A 14,239-nucleotide genomic window follows, 5' to 3' on the forward strand; every position below is an offset into this window, starting at 1 on the left:
GCAGGTGCCTTTAAAAGTGGATGGATGAAGCATTCCTGATAATGTGAAATGACACATGCTGGTCCTTCTGGTTTTGGAGTTGCAGATGCACAACTCAGCTGGAGCGGGGAGAGAGGGCCACACTAGGTGTGACATTATACACATCTTTGTATGTGTTATGTGTGACATTACGTGTCTTTAACCAAACATGCATATTTTTTAAAAAATGCAAATCACATCCAATGGGATGGGAGGTTAATATTTATCAGAATCATAGCAGTCTTGGTAGGGGATTTTCACCTGATGCAAACAGACACCTCTGAGAAGACATTTTAATCTGGACCATAGCAAGAAGGAAAATATTAAGTTCTCCCTTACAGTTGTCCTTAAATGTGTCGTTGTCTTCTTCTTCTATTATTATTATTATTATTATTATTATTAGTATTATTTCTATACCACCCTTCATCCAAAGATCACAATATACAATATAAAAACACAATATAAAAACACAATAATACATACTGTAGTAACAAACAAAAACAGTAACACCCCCAAACAGTTTAAAATACCATAGATTGTTTTATCAGCCAAAGGCCTGGGAGAAGAGGAATGTTTTCACCTGGCCCCTTTGTTACATATCTTTAGCCTCTCTGGGAAGAGCATACCACAAGTGGGGAGCCACCTCAGAAAAGGCCCATTCTTGTGTTGCCACTCTCTGGACCTCTCATAGAGGAAGCACACTAAGAAGGGCCTCAGATGATGATCACAGGATCTGGGTCAGTTCATATGGCTGGGAATCCTGGAAGATCAGCTTCCTGCCTTGCAGGCCTTTTTCCACCTGGCCTGGGGAGGGTAGTGCCCTGACTGATTCCAGCTACATAGATTACATCTATATCAAGGCCAAACTGTTGTGGCATGAACAGCAGTAGTCTCTTTCAGGAATGTCTGAATGGAAACAATTTTAATTGCGCTTTGGTGGGCCTACCAATTCTGGTAAAAAAATAATTAACAATCATTTAAATCAAAAACATGATTTTCTTACTTTGCATCAAATGTGATTTCAGTATTTGTTCATTCACCCTGCAAAAGTGTTGTTTTATTTCATTTATTTAAGATGTACATTTAATTCCCACAAGCATTTTCTGTCCTATTATTCTCTTCACAAGCATACATACTAATCTCCATGTCCTTGGTGCTTTTAACTCACTTCCTCACTGGTAACTTTCATTGATCTCTGTGGGCCATAACTGGGAGAGCCTTTAGGAAATCTGGCCCATGAGAGCAATTCACATAGTGAAATGAGAAAAGAATTTTAATTGTACAAAATGGAACTTTCACTTAATGAAATCAATTGAAGAAACTCGGCTCATGTTCTAACAAAACAAGCACAAATCGGTACATTTTACGCCTTGCAAAGAAAGGAGAAAAAGCTCATTGTTTGGGATAGATTTTTCACTCAGTCCTGAATTTACTTGGGAAGTAGGTTGCATGTAATTTAATTCTTGTTTTAAGAGGTATCTTGAAACATGTTATGCTCTTCCACTGCATAACAGCCAGAAACAATTAGCAATGTAATGCATAATTTCTTCCCTGAATAATTGACTTAGCACACAATGTAACAGACATGTTTTGAAGTTCAGGAGAAATAGACATTGTGGGGGGCAGTGGGGAGACGACGATGGTGATGAAGACTGTTGGCCAGCTGCCAGGAAGAGAATTTGGAATAGTTATAGTATGTCTTAGTAATGGCTGAAAGGGCAATACAGTAAAGACTTCAGGGACTTCAAATCACTACAGAGTATGAAAATTGATGCCTCTGGTACCAGAGCGATAGACTAAACTACTTGCGTTGGCACAGTATTAAAGATTTGGATTGTTTATTTCTGCGTTTGGGAAGATAACTGAATTTCCTCCAGGATTAGCAATTGAGCAAGCTAATTCCTCAATAAAAGATTTTATCACACAGTGTAATTTTTAACAGGGAGGGAAGTGGTCTTTCTACCTTATTTGAGCCTTAGAAGTAATTTGTTTCATGTTTTCCCTCTTCTCAAAGTGCTTAATTGTACGGTATTGGCAACAGCATGAAACAATAGGCTGGTGCTTCTCTGCTTTTCACACCATATATGCTTTACTGCAATACTTTTAACAGGCTATCATAAATTATGTCCTGTTAACTCTGAAATACTGAGATATTTCCTGTAACTATACCTTAACATTAATTTGCATGTGCCAAAATGTATGTGTGAGTACATGGGTGGTGGGGAAGGGGAGGCGAGAGAGAGAGATAGGACACAGGATGTGCAGTTGACTTGTGCTTCCCGCTCCCTAGATTTCTCTGCCTTGTTCAAAATCAATCCTGCATGTCTTCCTTAGTGGAGACATATGCAAGCTTTGTGTGGGAAAGATGCACAAGACCAATTTCAGACAAGATAGGGAAGCATAAGAAACAAAAAGTGCAACAAGTCAGTTGTGCATCCTGTTCTCCCTTATCATTATCACAACGTAACAAGCTCCCAAAAATTCACACTGGCCACAAATCCCTTCTGTTTTACAGTATTAATAATATGGAATCTTTCCCGATACCAGAAACCAAACTTGGATTTTCAGAGCAAAATCTATACCACTTATTCGGATAAATTTGTACAGTGGTACCTCGCAAAACGAATGCCTCGCAAGACAAAAAACTTGCTAGACGAAAGGGTTTTTTGTTTTTTGAGCTGCTTCGCAAGACGATTTTCCCTATGGGCTTGCTTCGCAAGACGGAAACATCTTGCAAGTTTGTTTCCTTTTTCTTAACACCGTTAATACAGTTGCGACTTGACTTCGAGGAGCAACTCATAGAACGCAGTGTGGTAGCCTTTTTTGAGGTTTTTAAAGACTTTGGTGATTTTTGAAGCTTTTCCAAAACTTTCCCGACACCATGCTTCGCAAGACGAAAAAAATCGCAAGACGACAAAACTCGTGGAACGAATTAATTTCGTCTTGCGAGGCACCACTGTAATGAGATTACTGTGCCCTTTCTGAATAGGGAACAAGGGGGATGGCTTGAAGCATAGAAACCATTGCTTTACTGGAAAGTTAGATCCAAATAAAAGGCATAAAAATATTGAAAATACAGTCTTTCAAGCAGCATTTTGTGATATTTTCTGTTTGGAAGATATTCTAGCTACATCCCTGCATTGCAGGTTGTTGGACTACATGACTCTTGGGGCACCTTCCAACACTACTGTTACCCTATGATTCTATGATTTGTTGTTCAGATTTCCCTCTGCTCTTTCACCTTACTCTGTAGTTCTTGAAGTAACTGGATAGGAGACCTGCAATGTTTGCTATTTTATTGAAAAACCAAATAAAATATATGGGGTGGGGGAGATATTACTGGATTTAGCAAAACTGCGGTGGAGCTTAATTGAGATGGTTGCTCTCTAGTTTCATTTGAGTTATATTTCACATACTACTTTCTTATTTGATATTTGTTTTCAGATGCAAATACTGTGACAGGTCTTTTAGTATATCGTCTAACCTGCAGAGACATGTTCGTAACATTCATAATAAGGAGAAGCCCTTCAAATGTCACTTATGTGACCGGTGCTTTGGCCAACAAACCAACTTAGATAGACATCTCAAAAAACACGAGAATGGCAACATGTCTGGTATGTACCTATCATGCTTTCTGCATTAAAATAAATCATTTAAGGGGAATTCATGAGATCATACAGGTCTGTTGTACAGGTGTGGCATTCTTATGACACTGCAGATCATGCTTTTCATCCCACAACTATTACAGGGGTCTTCTTATGTCAGAAGAATACAATGGGCTTGAACATTATCCTTAGGTTTTTATGTACTTGTGACTAAAATCTTAAATACTTGTCAGAAATCAGATCCGAATTTTGATCCAGGAAGTTGGTATGGTTTAAGACCTGGGCAGCATCAGCCTAATATACCAGTTTTGATAGAGAAAGTTATGTAGACTATTGTGTACAACTAGCAACATATGCAAGTTTATCTTCACTGGATCAATGGATTAGATGAAAATGGTCATCTATTTTTTAAGACTAAAATGAGAAAAATTTTCAGATGCCTGCACTCTGAAATAAATACTAAGTTCTATTAGTAAGTAATTAGTAAGTTCTAAGCCTTTTTTGGTTGATTTCCCACAAGAAGCTCAATAATTTTTGTCTGGATTTTTACATCTTAAAATATGGCAACCCTACAATTGACCAGTGAGGCACAAGCTGCTTCCTCACCTAACACAGTTCAATTTTTCAATGTTATTTAATTGAGCCCAGAATCAGAATGCTTAGTTTCTTTGATCATTGTAGCAGCCAGCTGTGTAAACTATGCTATTTCTCTCCATGCTTGTTTTCTGTGCTGCAAGCAAATCTGGCAGCCCAGTCCCACTTCTTGTTTTGAGAAACTTTCTTTGGAGATCCTTTCCTGAGGACACCTATAGGATGGGATGGGTCCATAGGACTGTGCACATCCAGTTCTTCATTGGTTTTGCTCACTTCCAGCTGAACCATTTCTATTATAGTTGAGTGTGTTTCATCAAGCATTTGTTTTCTTGATTTGATAAGATGTGCAATGATGACATTTGGGAACTTTGGCACTATTTTTTTATTGTATGTTTCCTTGAGACACTTGTGATGAAAGTAGTTAATAAATTAATAAAAATTAACATAATTCTGATAGGATAAAAACCCAAATATTTACTTTTCTGTGAAGGTACTGCTACGTCTTCACCTCATTCTGAACTTGAAAGCACAGGTGCTATCCTAGATGACAAAGAAGACTCATACTTTACTGAAATTCGTAATTTCATTGGGAATAGCAACCACAACAATTCAGAAGAAAGGTAAGGTGCAACTTCTCTGTGTTGCAGACTTCGTTAACTGTTGTTTCCTTACTGCTGAAGTGTTACTTTTCCAGCTTATTTCCAAAGGGAATTGGGCAAAATCAAGGTGATATACTCCCTTTAAAGCCAGTGGTACTGAATCACAGTCATGGAGTTTTCTTGATATCATTGTAGTCCGATTACGCAGAACTTTCTCTGGATTGTCTCCATTACATACAAGACATAAAAATTTGAACATCTATCACAATCGTGCAACCCCAAAGCTAACTTAATTTTGACCATTTCTAACAGGCAAAACTACTACAATTAAGGTGTTTGGTGTGTTTTCTACACTATCCTTAGCAATATCTTCACAAAATTTTTTTGAAAACATAGTTTGGATCTCCTGGCAATTAGCAAAGTTAAATGTGCCGATGTTAATGTGGCCAAAGTAAGCAGGTCAAACTGGATTACATACAAAATACAAATCCAGTGCTTTCACAAGAAATGTCTCATGCATTAGCAAGTTTCAATCATTCCCAGTTCAGCAATATCAGCAATATATGCTTGAGCTAGGAAAGAGAAGTTTGAAATTTCCTCCAAATGGTGAGGAATTGCGAAGGAAATTGCTAACCCTCTGGCAGTATTTGGATGCCCATGTAATCTTATTGGACATCACTTTCCCTTCAGGGATTTGCACCAATTTTAGCTTTTTGCATATAACCAAACACCTGATTCAGAGCTAGAAGCTGCGCTGTATTTAATGTGGGATAGTGAGACATTTGTTACAGATGCAGAGAGGGCCAGCTACACCACAATGCCTGATTTTTGTTGTTGTTGTTTAGTCGTTTAGTCGTGTCCGACTCTTCGTGACCCCATGGACCAGAGCACGCCAGGCACTTCTGTCTTCCACTATCTCCCGCAGTTTGGTCAGACTCATGTTTGTGGCTTTGAGAACACTGTCCAACCATCTCGTCCTCTGTCGTCCCCTTCTCCTTGTGCCCTCAATCTTTCCCAACATCAGAGTCTTTTCCAGGGAGTCTTCTCTTCTCATGAGGTGGCCAAAGTGCTGGAGCCTCAGCTTCACGATCTGTCCTTCCAGTGAGCACTCAGGGCTAATTTCCTTAAGAATGGATGCGTTTGATCTTCTTGCAGTCCATGGGACTCTCAAGAGTCTCCTCCAGCACCATAATTCAAAAGCATCAATTCTTCGGCGATCAGCTTTCTTTATGGTCCAGCTCTCACTTCCATACATCACTACCGGGAAAACCATGGCTTTAACTATCCGGACCTTTGTTGGCAAGGTGATGTCTCTACTTTTTAAGATGCTGTCTAGGTTTGCCATCGCTTTTCTCCTAAGGAGCAGGCGTCTTTTAATTTCGTGATTGCTGTCACCATCTGCAGTGATCATGGAGCCCAAGAAAGTAAAATCTCTCACTGCCTCCATTTCTTCCCCTTCTTATTTGCCAGGAGGTGATGGGACCAGTGGCCATGATCTTTGTTTTTTTTGATGTTGAGCTTCAGACCATATTTTGCGCTCTCCTCTTTCACCCTCAATAAAAGGTTCTTTAATTCCTCCTCACTTTCTGCCATCAAGGTTGTGTCATCTGCATATCTGAGGTTGTTGATATTTCTTCCGGCGATCTTAATTCTGGCTTGGGATTTATCCAGCCCAGCCTTTCGCATGATGAATTCTGCATATAAGTTAAATAAGCAGGGAGACAATATACAGCCTTGCCGTACTCCTTTCCCAATTTTGAACCAGTCAGTTGTTCCATATCCAGTTCTAACTGTAGCTTCTTGTCCCACATAGGGGAGACAGGAGACAGATGAGGTGATCAGGCACTCCCATTTCTTTGAGAACTTGCCATAGTTTGCTGTGGTCGACACAGTCAAAGGCTTTTGCATAGTCAATGAAGCAGAAGTAGATGTCTTTCTGGAACTCTCTAGCTTTCTCCATAATCCAGCGCATGTTTGCAATTTGGTCTCTGGTTCCTCTGTCCCTTCGACATCCAGCTTGCACTTCTGGGAGTTCTCGGTCCACATACTGCATAAGCCTGCCTTGTAGAATTTTAAGCATAACCTTGCTAGCGTGTGAAATGAGTGCAATCGTGCGGTAGTTGGAGCATTCTTTGGCACTGCCCTTCTTTGGGATTGGGATGTAGACTGATCTTCTCCAATCCTCTGGCCACTGCTGAGTTTTCCAAATTTGCTGGCATATTGAGTGTAGCACCTTAATATGCCTGATTTACCATCCACAAATTCTCTGAAAAGGCAAGCGTGAACCATTTCCAACCATCAAATTATAGGTTGATTTATTATATCAACCTATGCAATGCTAAAGCAGGCCATGATTCTTATGATGACATCATTAGGAACACTGCTGGAAAAAACAGTGTGTATTTCATAAAATACTCACTGTTTCAAAATCATACAAGTGGATCCATAATGTGGGGCACTACCAGGGTGAGGCATAAACTGCCCTATATTCTGGGAATAACAGCTAGCAAGGATACATTCCTAATGAAGATCAATATAATTGTTCAACACGAATGTAAAACTATATTACCGCCCATTTTGTCCACTACACATTTCAGTAAAGAAAGTGAACTGTGCATATTAAGTAAAACCCCTACTACTACTACTACTACTACTACTGTACTAATTTTTTTATTTATACCCCACCCATCTGTCTGGGTTGTCCTAGCCACTCTAATGCATCAACAGACTATATGGTTCAAGTGCATATGTCAAGTGCATATTTTGGATTTGAAACAGCACTTGAATTGGGGATAAGCATAAGCTTTCCACAGATGTGTAACATGATGTGTGATTATGTTCTGGGTCAAATTTATTTACTGCCTTCTCTCTCACATTAATTTGCTTTCCATGTTCAAGAGCAGAAATTGCATATGGCTTATGACTTTCTATTTTTAAAGTTTCTCGCTCATTTTTATGCTGGGTCAAAACTAGTAGGCATATATTCATGAAGGCCACTGATAATACATTACATACACATTCAAATTTTCTTCCTGCTTGATTGTCATGGGTTAGTTTTCCCCCCCACATCTGGTCTCAACATGTCCTCTGATAGGAAGTCTATAAGGGAAAAAAAGGTTGATGGGTCATCCAGTGATTCCTTTCAAAATTTTGATAGATATTTCATACTTGGCAAATTACTGCATATGAAAAGCATAATTAGCAAATCTGTTTTTTTAATCATGTGGCTTTCATTACTTTGGTTTAAATTCAAGTCCCTTTTCACTTCAAACTGTCTTCTTCTGGCATGGTTTAAAAATCTGGCAACCCCTGGTTTATAGCTCATAGTTTCTTAAGACTGTCCAAGAAGTTCTGCCAGGGCATCCTGATAAAAGATGCCAAAGATACCCACAAGTGAGATGATGGTCACTTTTTTCAAGATCATTGCAAAATTATGGGTTTCTTTATGGTTATTCCAAGATAATTTCCTCATGTTTAATGGATCCTATAATCCTTAATGATAATTGGTTAAATTCTATTTCTTTTTCTTCTTGAAGTATAAATGAAGGAATATAGACATGTTGACCAATGTAGACACAAGCTTGTTAAATGATCCAAAAGATTATTGTTTGTGGGTAACCCTACATGATTTAGGCAATTATGGGATAATGTCTAGTGTGGTTTCATTTTATATAGCCTAACAGACAATTTATTGGAAAATCTAAAAGCAATCAGATGAAAAGTGAAATTCCTTTGTATTTAGAAAGGGGTAATTTTTCTCTAGGGAATGGGTTGAGAAGGACTGAGAGCTTCCGGTGAACTAGAACATTTCGTTACATGTTTGAGTTTAAAATGTTATGATAACAAGGCAAACCAATCAAAACCTATCTCCATTTAAATTATACAGAATGCTTCATAAAATCAATGGAATAATTTTTTGGTGTGCAGTACTAAACAGTGTCAGTTATTCACATGACTGCTTCTCTATGACAAAGGTCACAATCTTTTATAGAATTAAATGCATCTAGGCCTATTGATTTCACTTTGAAGCTGACGTGTTCATAATGCTCTGCACCTCGCCAACACAATACACACTGCAAGCCCAAGATCTAGGTAGAAGACCATTATGTAAATGGGTTTAACCTATTGTACATATATTTATTTCTATTTATGAAATATGTATTGCACCCTTGCCCCATGACTGTTATTCTATTTTGTCCTCACAACAAGCCTGTGAAGTGGTTACCCATTACTTTCCAACTATGCTGTGAAGCAGATTGTATGCTACTGATCGTTGTTATTCTTATTACTCCATGGTTAATAGGGCAGTGAGAGACAGTTGAGAACATGAATAATTTTTCCTTTTGGTCAATAGTAACTATGCTGGGAATTCTACTTTCAAGAATAATGAAATGTAGTAATCTAAAACTCAGATGTAATAGTGAGAAAAGCTATCTCCACTATTCTGTCAGACTGTGAATTGAATTTCAAAGGATTATTGGCCACTTAATAAAGTGGACAGAGTGGTTATTGATTTTAATTATGGCAATTACCACCTATGGGATAGTTAATGCAAAACAAAGTTTAGAAAGCAAGGTCCTGTTTCTGCAACTGCTAACAGGTAATTTTGTTTTCATTTGATATGTATTTTTTTGAAGAATTAATGGAAGTCACTTTAAGGATGAAAAGACTCTGGTGACAAGCCAGAACTCAGACTTGTTGGAAGATGAAGAAGCAGAAGATGAAGTAATGATGGATGAAGAAGATGAAGAAAGTGAGATAACAGGGGGGTCAGTTAAAGAACCAGCTGTAAGCAACATATGTGAAGAGGGTGACTATGAAGAAGCAAATGCTTTGGAAATGAATTGCAAGACTTCTCCTGGCAGGTAGGAGCAAGATCAAAGCAAGATGGTAGAAAATACAGCAGAAATCCCAATTTCTAGGATTTAATCCAGGTTCTGTATTTGCAGGTTGACCTAAATATGCCTGTTAATAATTATTTGTGGACAAGGTTTGGAATAGAAAAACTATTGTGCAACTGAGCAGCTTTCTAAGGGGTGTGATCCAGATAAAGCTAGGCACACTTTATAGTTTCATTTAAATCAGTAGAACCTAATCATATGGTTAAGAATTTAATTTTTTAAAAGAACTATGCCTATTATGCCCTCAATTTTGCCCAAAGTCTGTTAAAGGAAAGACCAAACAAAATATTTCAATTACTATTTTTTAAAAATCACTGATAATTTGCTTTTCAAAACCAATCAGTATGCCAATCTTTGGACGTTTCATAGGTATAAGGAAGATGAGTTTAATAAAACTGGACTTTCTGCGTTGGACCATATAAGGCACTTCACTGATAGCCTCAAAGTGAGGAAAGCAGAAGAAAGCCAGTTCAGTGAAGCTGAACTGGCAGCGTTTAGCACCTCCCATCTGCCAGAAGACTTAAAGCAGCCATTGTGTCGCAAGTCCAAATCCCAGGTAAATCTATTTTATTGTGCTTTCAGGATAAATTGTAATCTGGTTGGGAAGGGTGGGAAGAGTGATGGTGGGGATTGAAACAATAGATTGGGAGGAGTCAAAGAAGGCCAGTGCCGAGTCAATAATCCTGAGAGTAGCAGAGGAACAGACAGTCCCGTACAAATGTACACTGAAAACATAAAACACTTGTTGCTGCATATACCAACAGTAAGAAACCCATCTGGAGATACCCTCAAAAGGTTGTTTGACCTTTTGTGCTGATATGGTTAATGCACCTCTGTTTTTCTGATGAGCAAGTGCTGCTGCATCAGCACCACATCCAATTAAGCTGGTGCTGAGAAAATGGTGGACAGACACTGCTTAACTGCAGTTAAGAGATCAGGAGGACAGCATTGGATCACATGCATCTTCTCTTTTTCCCTTTCTTCTCTAGTACAAATATATTCAGGCTAATGACAGTGGTTCAACCACCAACATTAACAATGATGTTTGTTCTTTGAAACTGTTTCCAAACCCAGCTTTCCAAACCTGGCTAAGAAGATTGGACCTTGTGTTGTAACACCTATAAATTAAGGACTTCTAAAGAAAAATAAAGATTAGGGCAAACCGTAGTTAATGTTGATGCTGATGTAATTCCTGACATTTGTTAAGATAGATGGAGGAAATATGCACCGGAGAATGGAGTACTAAGAGAAAGAGAGAGTGCAATCCTGTGGTCTGTTCCGTTCCCGTATTCATAGACAAGAGAGTTCCAATGTTTTGTCTGTACTGGCCCTATTATTCGTATTTAATGGTTGGTACAACTGAGATGGCTAGGCTGTCTAGTTGTAACCTGAAACTATACTTTTCTGGAAAGGAGTCAAGTGTGCTTACACATGCTAGTAGAAATTTTAATGTCCCCAGTAGGCCCATGAATACTGCCAATCCTCGTCAGTTTTCTACTTTGCAGAGAAGGTTAACAAATTAGTTCATTTAAACTTGTTTGAGAAGATTCGGAACATGCCACAACACAGTGAAATCCATGGGGATCCTCTTAACTTACTTCCATGAATTAAAGACCATAGTCATGTAATTAGGTTTTGAAATCACTGAATTGTTCTGTACAACACTCTTATACCAAGGTAATTAACTCCATTACTGCAGCATTTCTCCAACTGTGAGGCATGAAGTGTTGCCAGTTTGGCCACTAGTGGCAAAATAACTGCAGTTTTGCTCAACTGAGGGCCTAGCTGGAAACACACCAGTTTTTGCTGCAGGGGAGGAATAGAGAAGGCAAAATACCCTTGTCTATCCAAACATTGTTGCGGCTGCCTTTCTGACTATGCCCCCCGGCTGCCTTTTCTTTGTTTCCATACTACCGTATTTACTCGAGTCTAATGTGTCATCGAATCTAACATGCACCTTAATTTTCACAACGTAATTTGGCCAAAAAAGGTGAGCATTAGGTTTGAGTAAATACGGTATATGAAGTTCTTTGGCTCTTCCCTCTGCCACATTGGGGGCCCATAAAGTAAAGTACATTCACAGATCCAAAGGGTTTAACAACACAGGCCTAGCACAGTTTCCATTTTTTCTGTCATGAGCCTTCAGGAACCTAGTGAGAGGACTTTGTGGTACAGGGTGAATTCCAAGATGGTTCCCAGGTGGGAGCCATACTGCTGATTCCCACTGAATGAATAGGTTCTGCCACGATAGAACTATGACTCTAAATGATATTACTGAATATCTTATTTTGACTTCTTACTTCTTCTTCTTCAACAACTGTAGGCCATTGCTATGATGCTTTCACTCTCCGACAAGGACTCTCTCCACTCTGCACCCCACAATTCATCCAATGTGTGGCACAGTATGGCAAGAGTTGCTGCAGAATCCAGTGCCATCCAGTCCATTAGTCATGTATGACACCGTCAAACGTAACAGGATTGGGACCAAGTCCAAACTAGCAACATGGCTCTTTGCTAGAAGACTATTTAAAAGACTGCAGAGCAGAATGCCTTAGAAATCTGATGGGTCACATTTAAAGTCAGGTGACCTTAAACTGAATGATTTGAAAGAAAGAAAGAAAACTATTTATTCTCAATCTTTTGTTTTGCACAGCGAAGGCAGCTGCTGACATTTTGAGGATCAATGCGACTTTCAAAATACATGGATCAAATAGACCTTGTTGGGGAATATGTGTCTTCCACTCCACCTGCTTGGGGAGGGACTTATGGGTTAAGACGTGTATTGTTACACACATGTTAGCACTCCTTTAAACGAAAACAGAATTGTTTTTCCCTTTTTGATCCCCCCCCTCCCCGTGTAGAATGGTAATTGTAGGCAGGATTAGGAACAGTTGCTTTTCTATACAAATCCTCTTCATCTATGCTTTATGCGTTTGAAACCATTTAAGGAAGACAAAGCAGTTCCCTCGAATGTACATCTACCATTAATCTAGAACCTAATCACAAGGAATATTTTGCCCCCCTCCTTAACTTTTGCCTTCTGAACTGCATTGTAAAAATAAAGAACCACATGAGACAATAATGTAAGACGTCTGTGTATATTGTAAAAAAAGAAGAAAAAAAACTTGGGAGAGTTCAGCAATTAAAGGAGGTGAGTCTTTCAGCATACTACATGCAAAAGACCACAGTCATCAAACATACCACTATAGTTCAATGTTTCCCTGATCAATGTAATGACATTTTAATTTTAGACAATCATGTCACTGTTTTGTTTGTTTTATTTTGTTGGTGTTCATTTGTTGCTCTTGATTTCTTTCTTTATTGGTGTTGCGTGTACATGTAATTTATTTGTTGGCAAACAATTGTTTGTGGATTAAGAAAAAAGCACTCTTGCTAAATGTAGCACTGTTCATATGAAATTAATAGCACTGTTCCAGTTCTCTCCAACCCCACCCCACATCATTTTTCTGGGCACCCATGGACTTAAAAAAAGGAGGCGAACTGATCTGCATATATGTTCGTGCAAACAGTGTTTAAAAAAGATTTCTTACATTCCTCTTTTACTATCTTTTTTTTCCTTTTACTGAAACTAAATAATGAATAGAGGTGATTTAGAGATTTTTTTTGTAATACAGCAAAAATGATTCAAATGTATAAAGCATTCTAATTTTTTCTTCATGAAAGCATGATTCTTCTGATTAAAAAAAGAAAAAGAAAACTGTACCCAATATTTTATGCCGGTTGTCTGCGAGCTTGTGTGATGTTACGTTCATGTTAATCCTATTTGTAAAATGAAGTGTTCCAAACTTATGTTTTAAAAAAAAGAAAACCCCCAATAAATAAATAATGAATTGTATTCAGTTATTTTGGGGGCAGGGGCGGGAGGGGGCCAAGAATTTCGCCCTTTTGGTGAGGGACCAGATTTTATTTTCCTTTTTGTTTATTATCTCATTTTGAAATAACCAGCAAGTTGAGGTACTTTCTTTAAATGCTTTGTACAATGTAACTGTTATGCATTTCAGTACATTACTATGGGAGGATCAAATTTAAAAAAAAATAAAGGATTACAAAATGAAGACATCATTTTCACTGGCCTTTTGTTTTGTTGGCTATAGAATGGATTTCAACAGCATTTGTATGAAATTTCCCCTACTAGCAATAATGCTAACTGCACACAAACTCTGCTTTTGTAAAAGGACAAAAGCAAACCCACATCCCTGTTGGCCCTCAAAACACTCATCTAGAGCTATCAATATGATTACTCTGTTTTCTCAACAATCACAAATGCTAGACATAAGATGGTTACAGCAATCACAGTAGGTTGTGGAAGAGAGAAGCAAGGGCAGTCAAACATGTACAGCCTTCCTAGGCCCACACTGGCATGGCAGGTTGGCAGAAGCTTGGGAGGTGGCAACACTTCCCCTTGTCAGTGGTGTTAGTTGACAGAGAGAGAGAGAGGGCCACCATTCTACAGCCTATTGGGGAATGGTATAACCCTGGAATGCCTCCTATGCTGCTTAGG

At 38.6% G+C, this 14,239-nt stretch overlaps 1 protein-coding gene and 1 long non-coding RNA gene across 17 annotated transcripts in view; one reads left to right on the forward strand and one right to left on the reverse strand.

Moving 5' to 3' along the window:
• MECOM (MDS1 and EVI1 complex locus) overlaps nucleotides 1-13,793 on the forward strand; it is a 470,671-nt gene extending 456,878 nt beyond the window's left edge. For all 16 annotated transcript variants that reach the window (XM_081007774.1, XM_081007773.1, XM_081007765.1 and 13 more), the window contains 5 exons: nucleotides 3,463-3,632; nucleotides 4,708-4,837; nucleotides 9,454-9,681; nucleotides 10,087-10,273; nucleotides 12,041-13,793. In XM_081007774.1, coding sequence (XP_080863900.1) covers nucleotides 3,463-3,632; nucleotides 4,708-4,837; nucleotides 9,454-9,681; nucleotides 10,087-10,273; nucleotides 12,041-12,175 — 850 coding nt within the window. In that variant the 3' untranslated portion in view covers nucleotides 12,176-13,793. The remainder of the gene's footprint in view (nucleotides 1-3,462; nucleotides 3,633-4,707; nucleotides 4,838-9,453; nucleotides 9,682-10,086; nucleotides 10,274-12,040) is intronic.
• LOC308478585 lies at nucleotides 1,046-4,749 on the reverse strand. Its single transcript, XR_013987179.1, has 2 exons — nucleotides 4,696-4,749; nucleotides 1,046-1,681 (listed from the first exon to the last, which is right to left on the reverse strand). It is a non-coding gene; the product is annotated as an uncharacterized lncRNA (long non-coding RNA).
• Nucleotides 13,794-14,239: the final 446 nt, after the last annotated feature.

This window comes from Podarcis pityusensis (assembly GCF_964106645.2).
Source record: "Podarcis pityusensis genome assembly, chromosome: 5".
In the NCBI taxonomy this organism is placed as follows: domain Eukaryota; kingdom Metazoa; phylum Chordata; class Lepidosauria; order Squamata; family Lacertidae; genus Podarcis; species Podarcis pityusensis.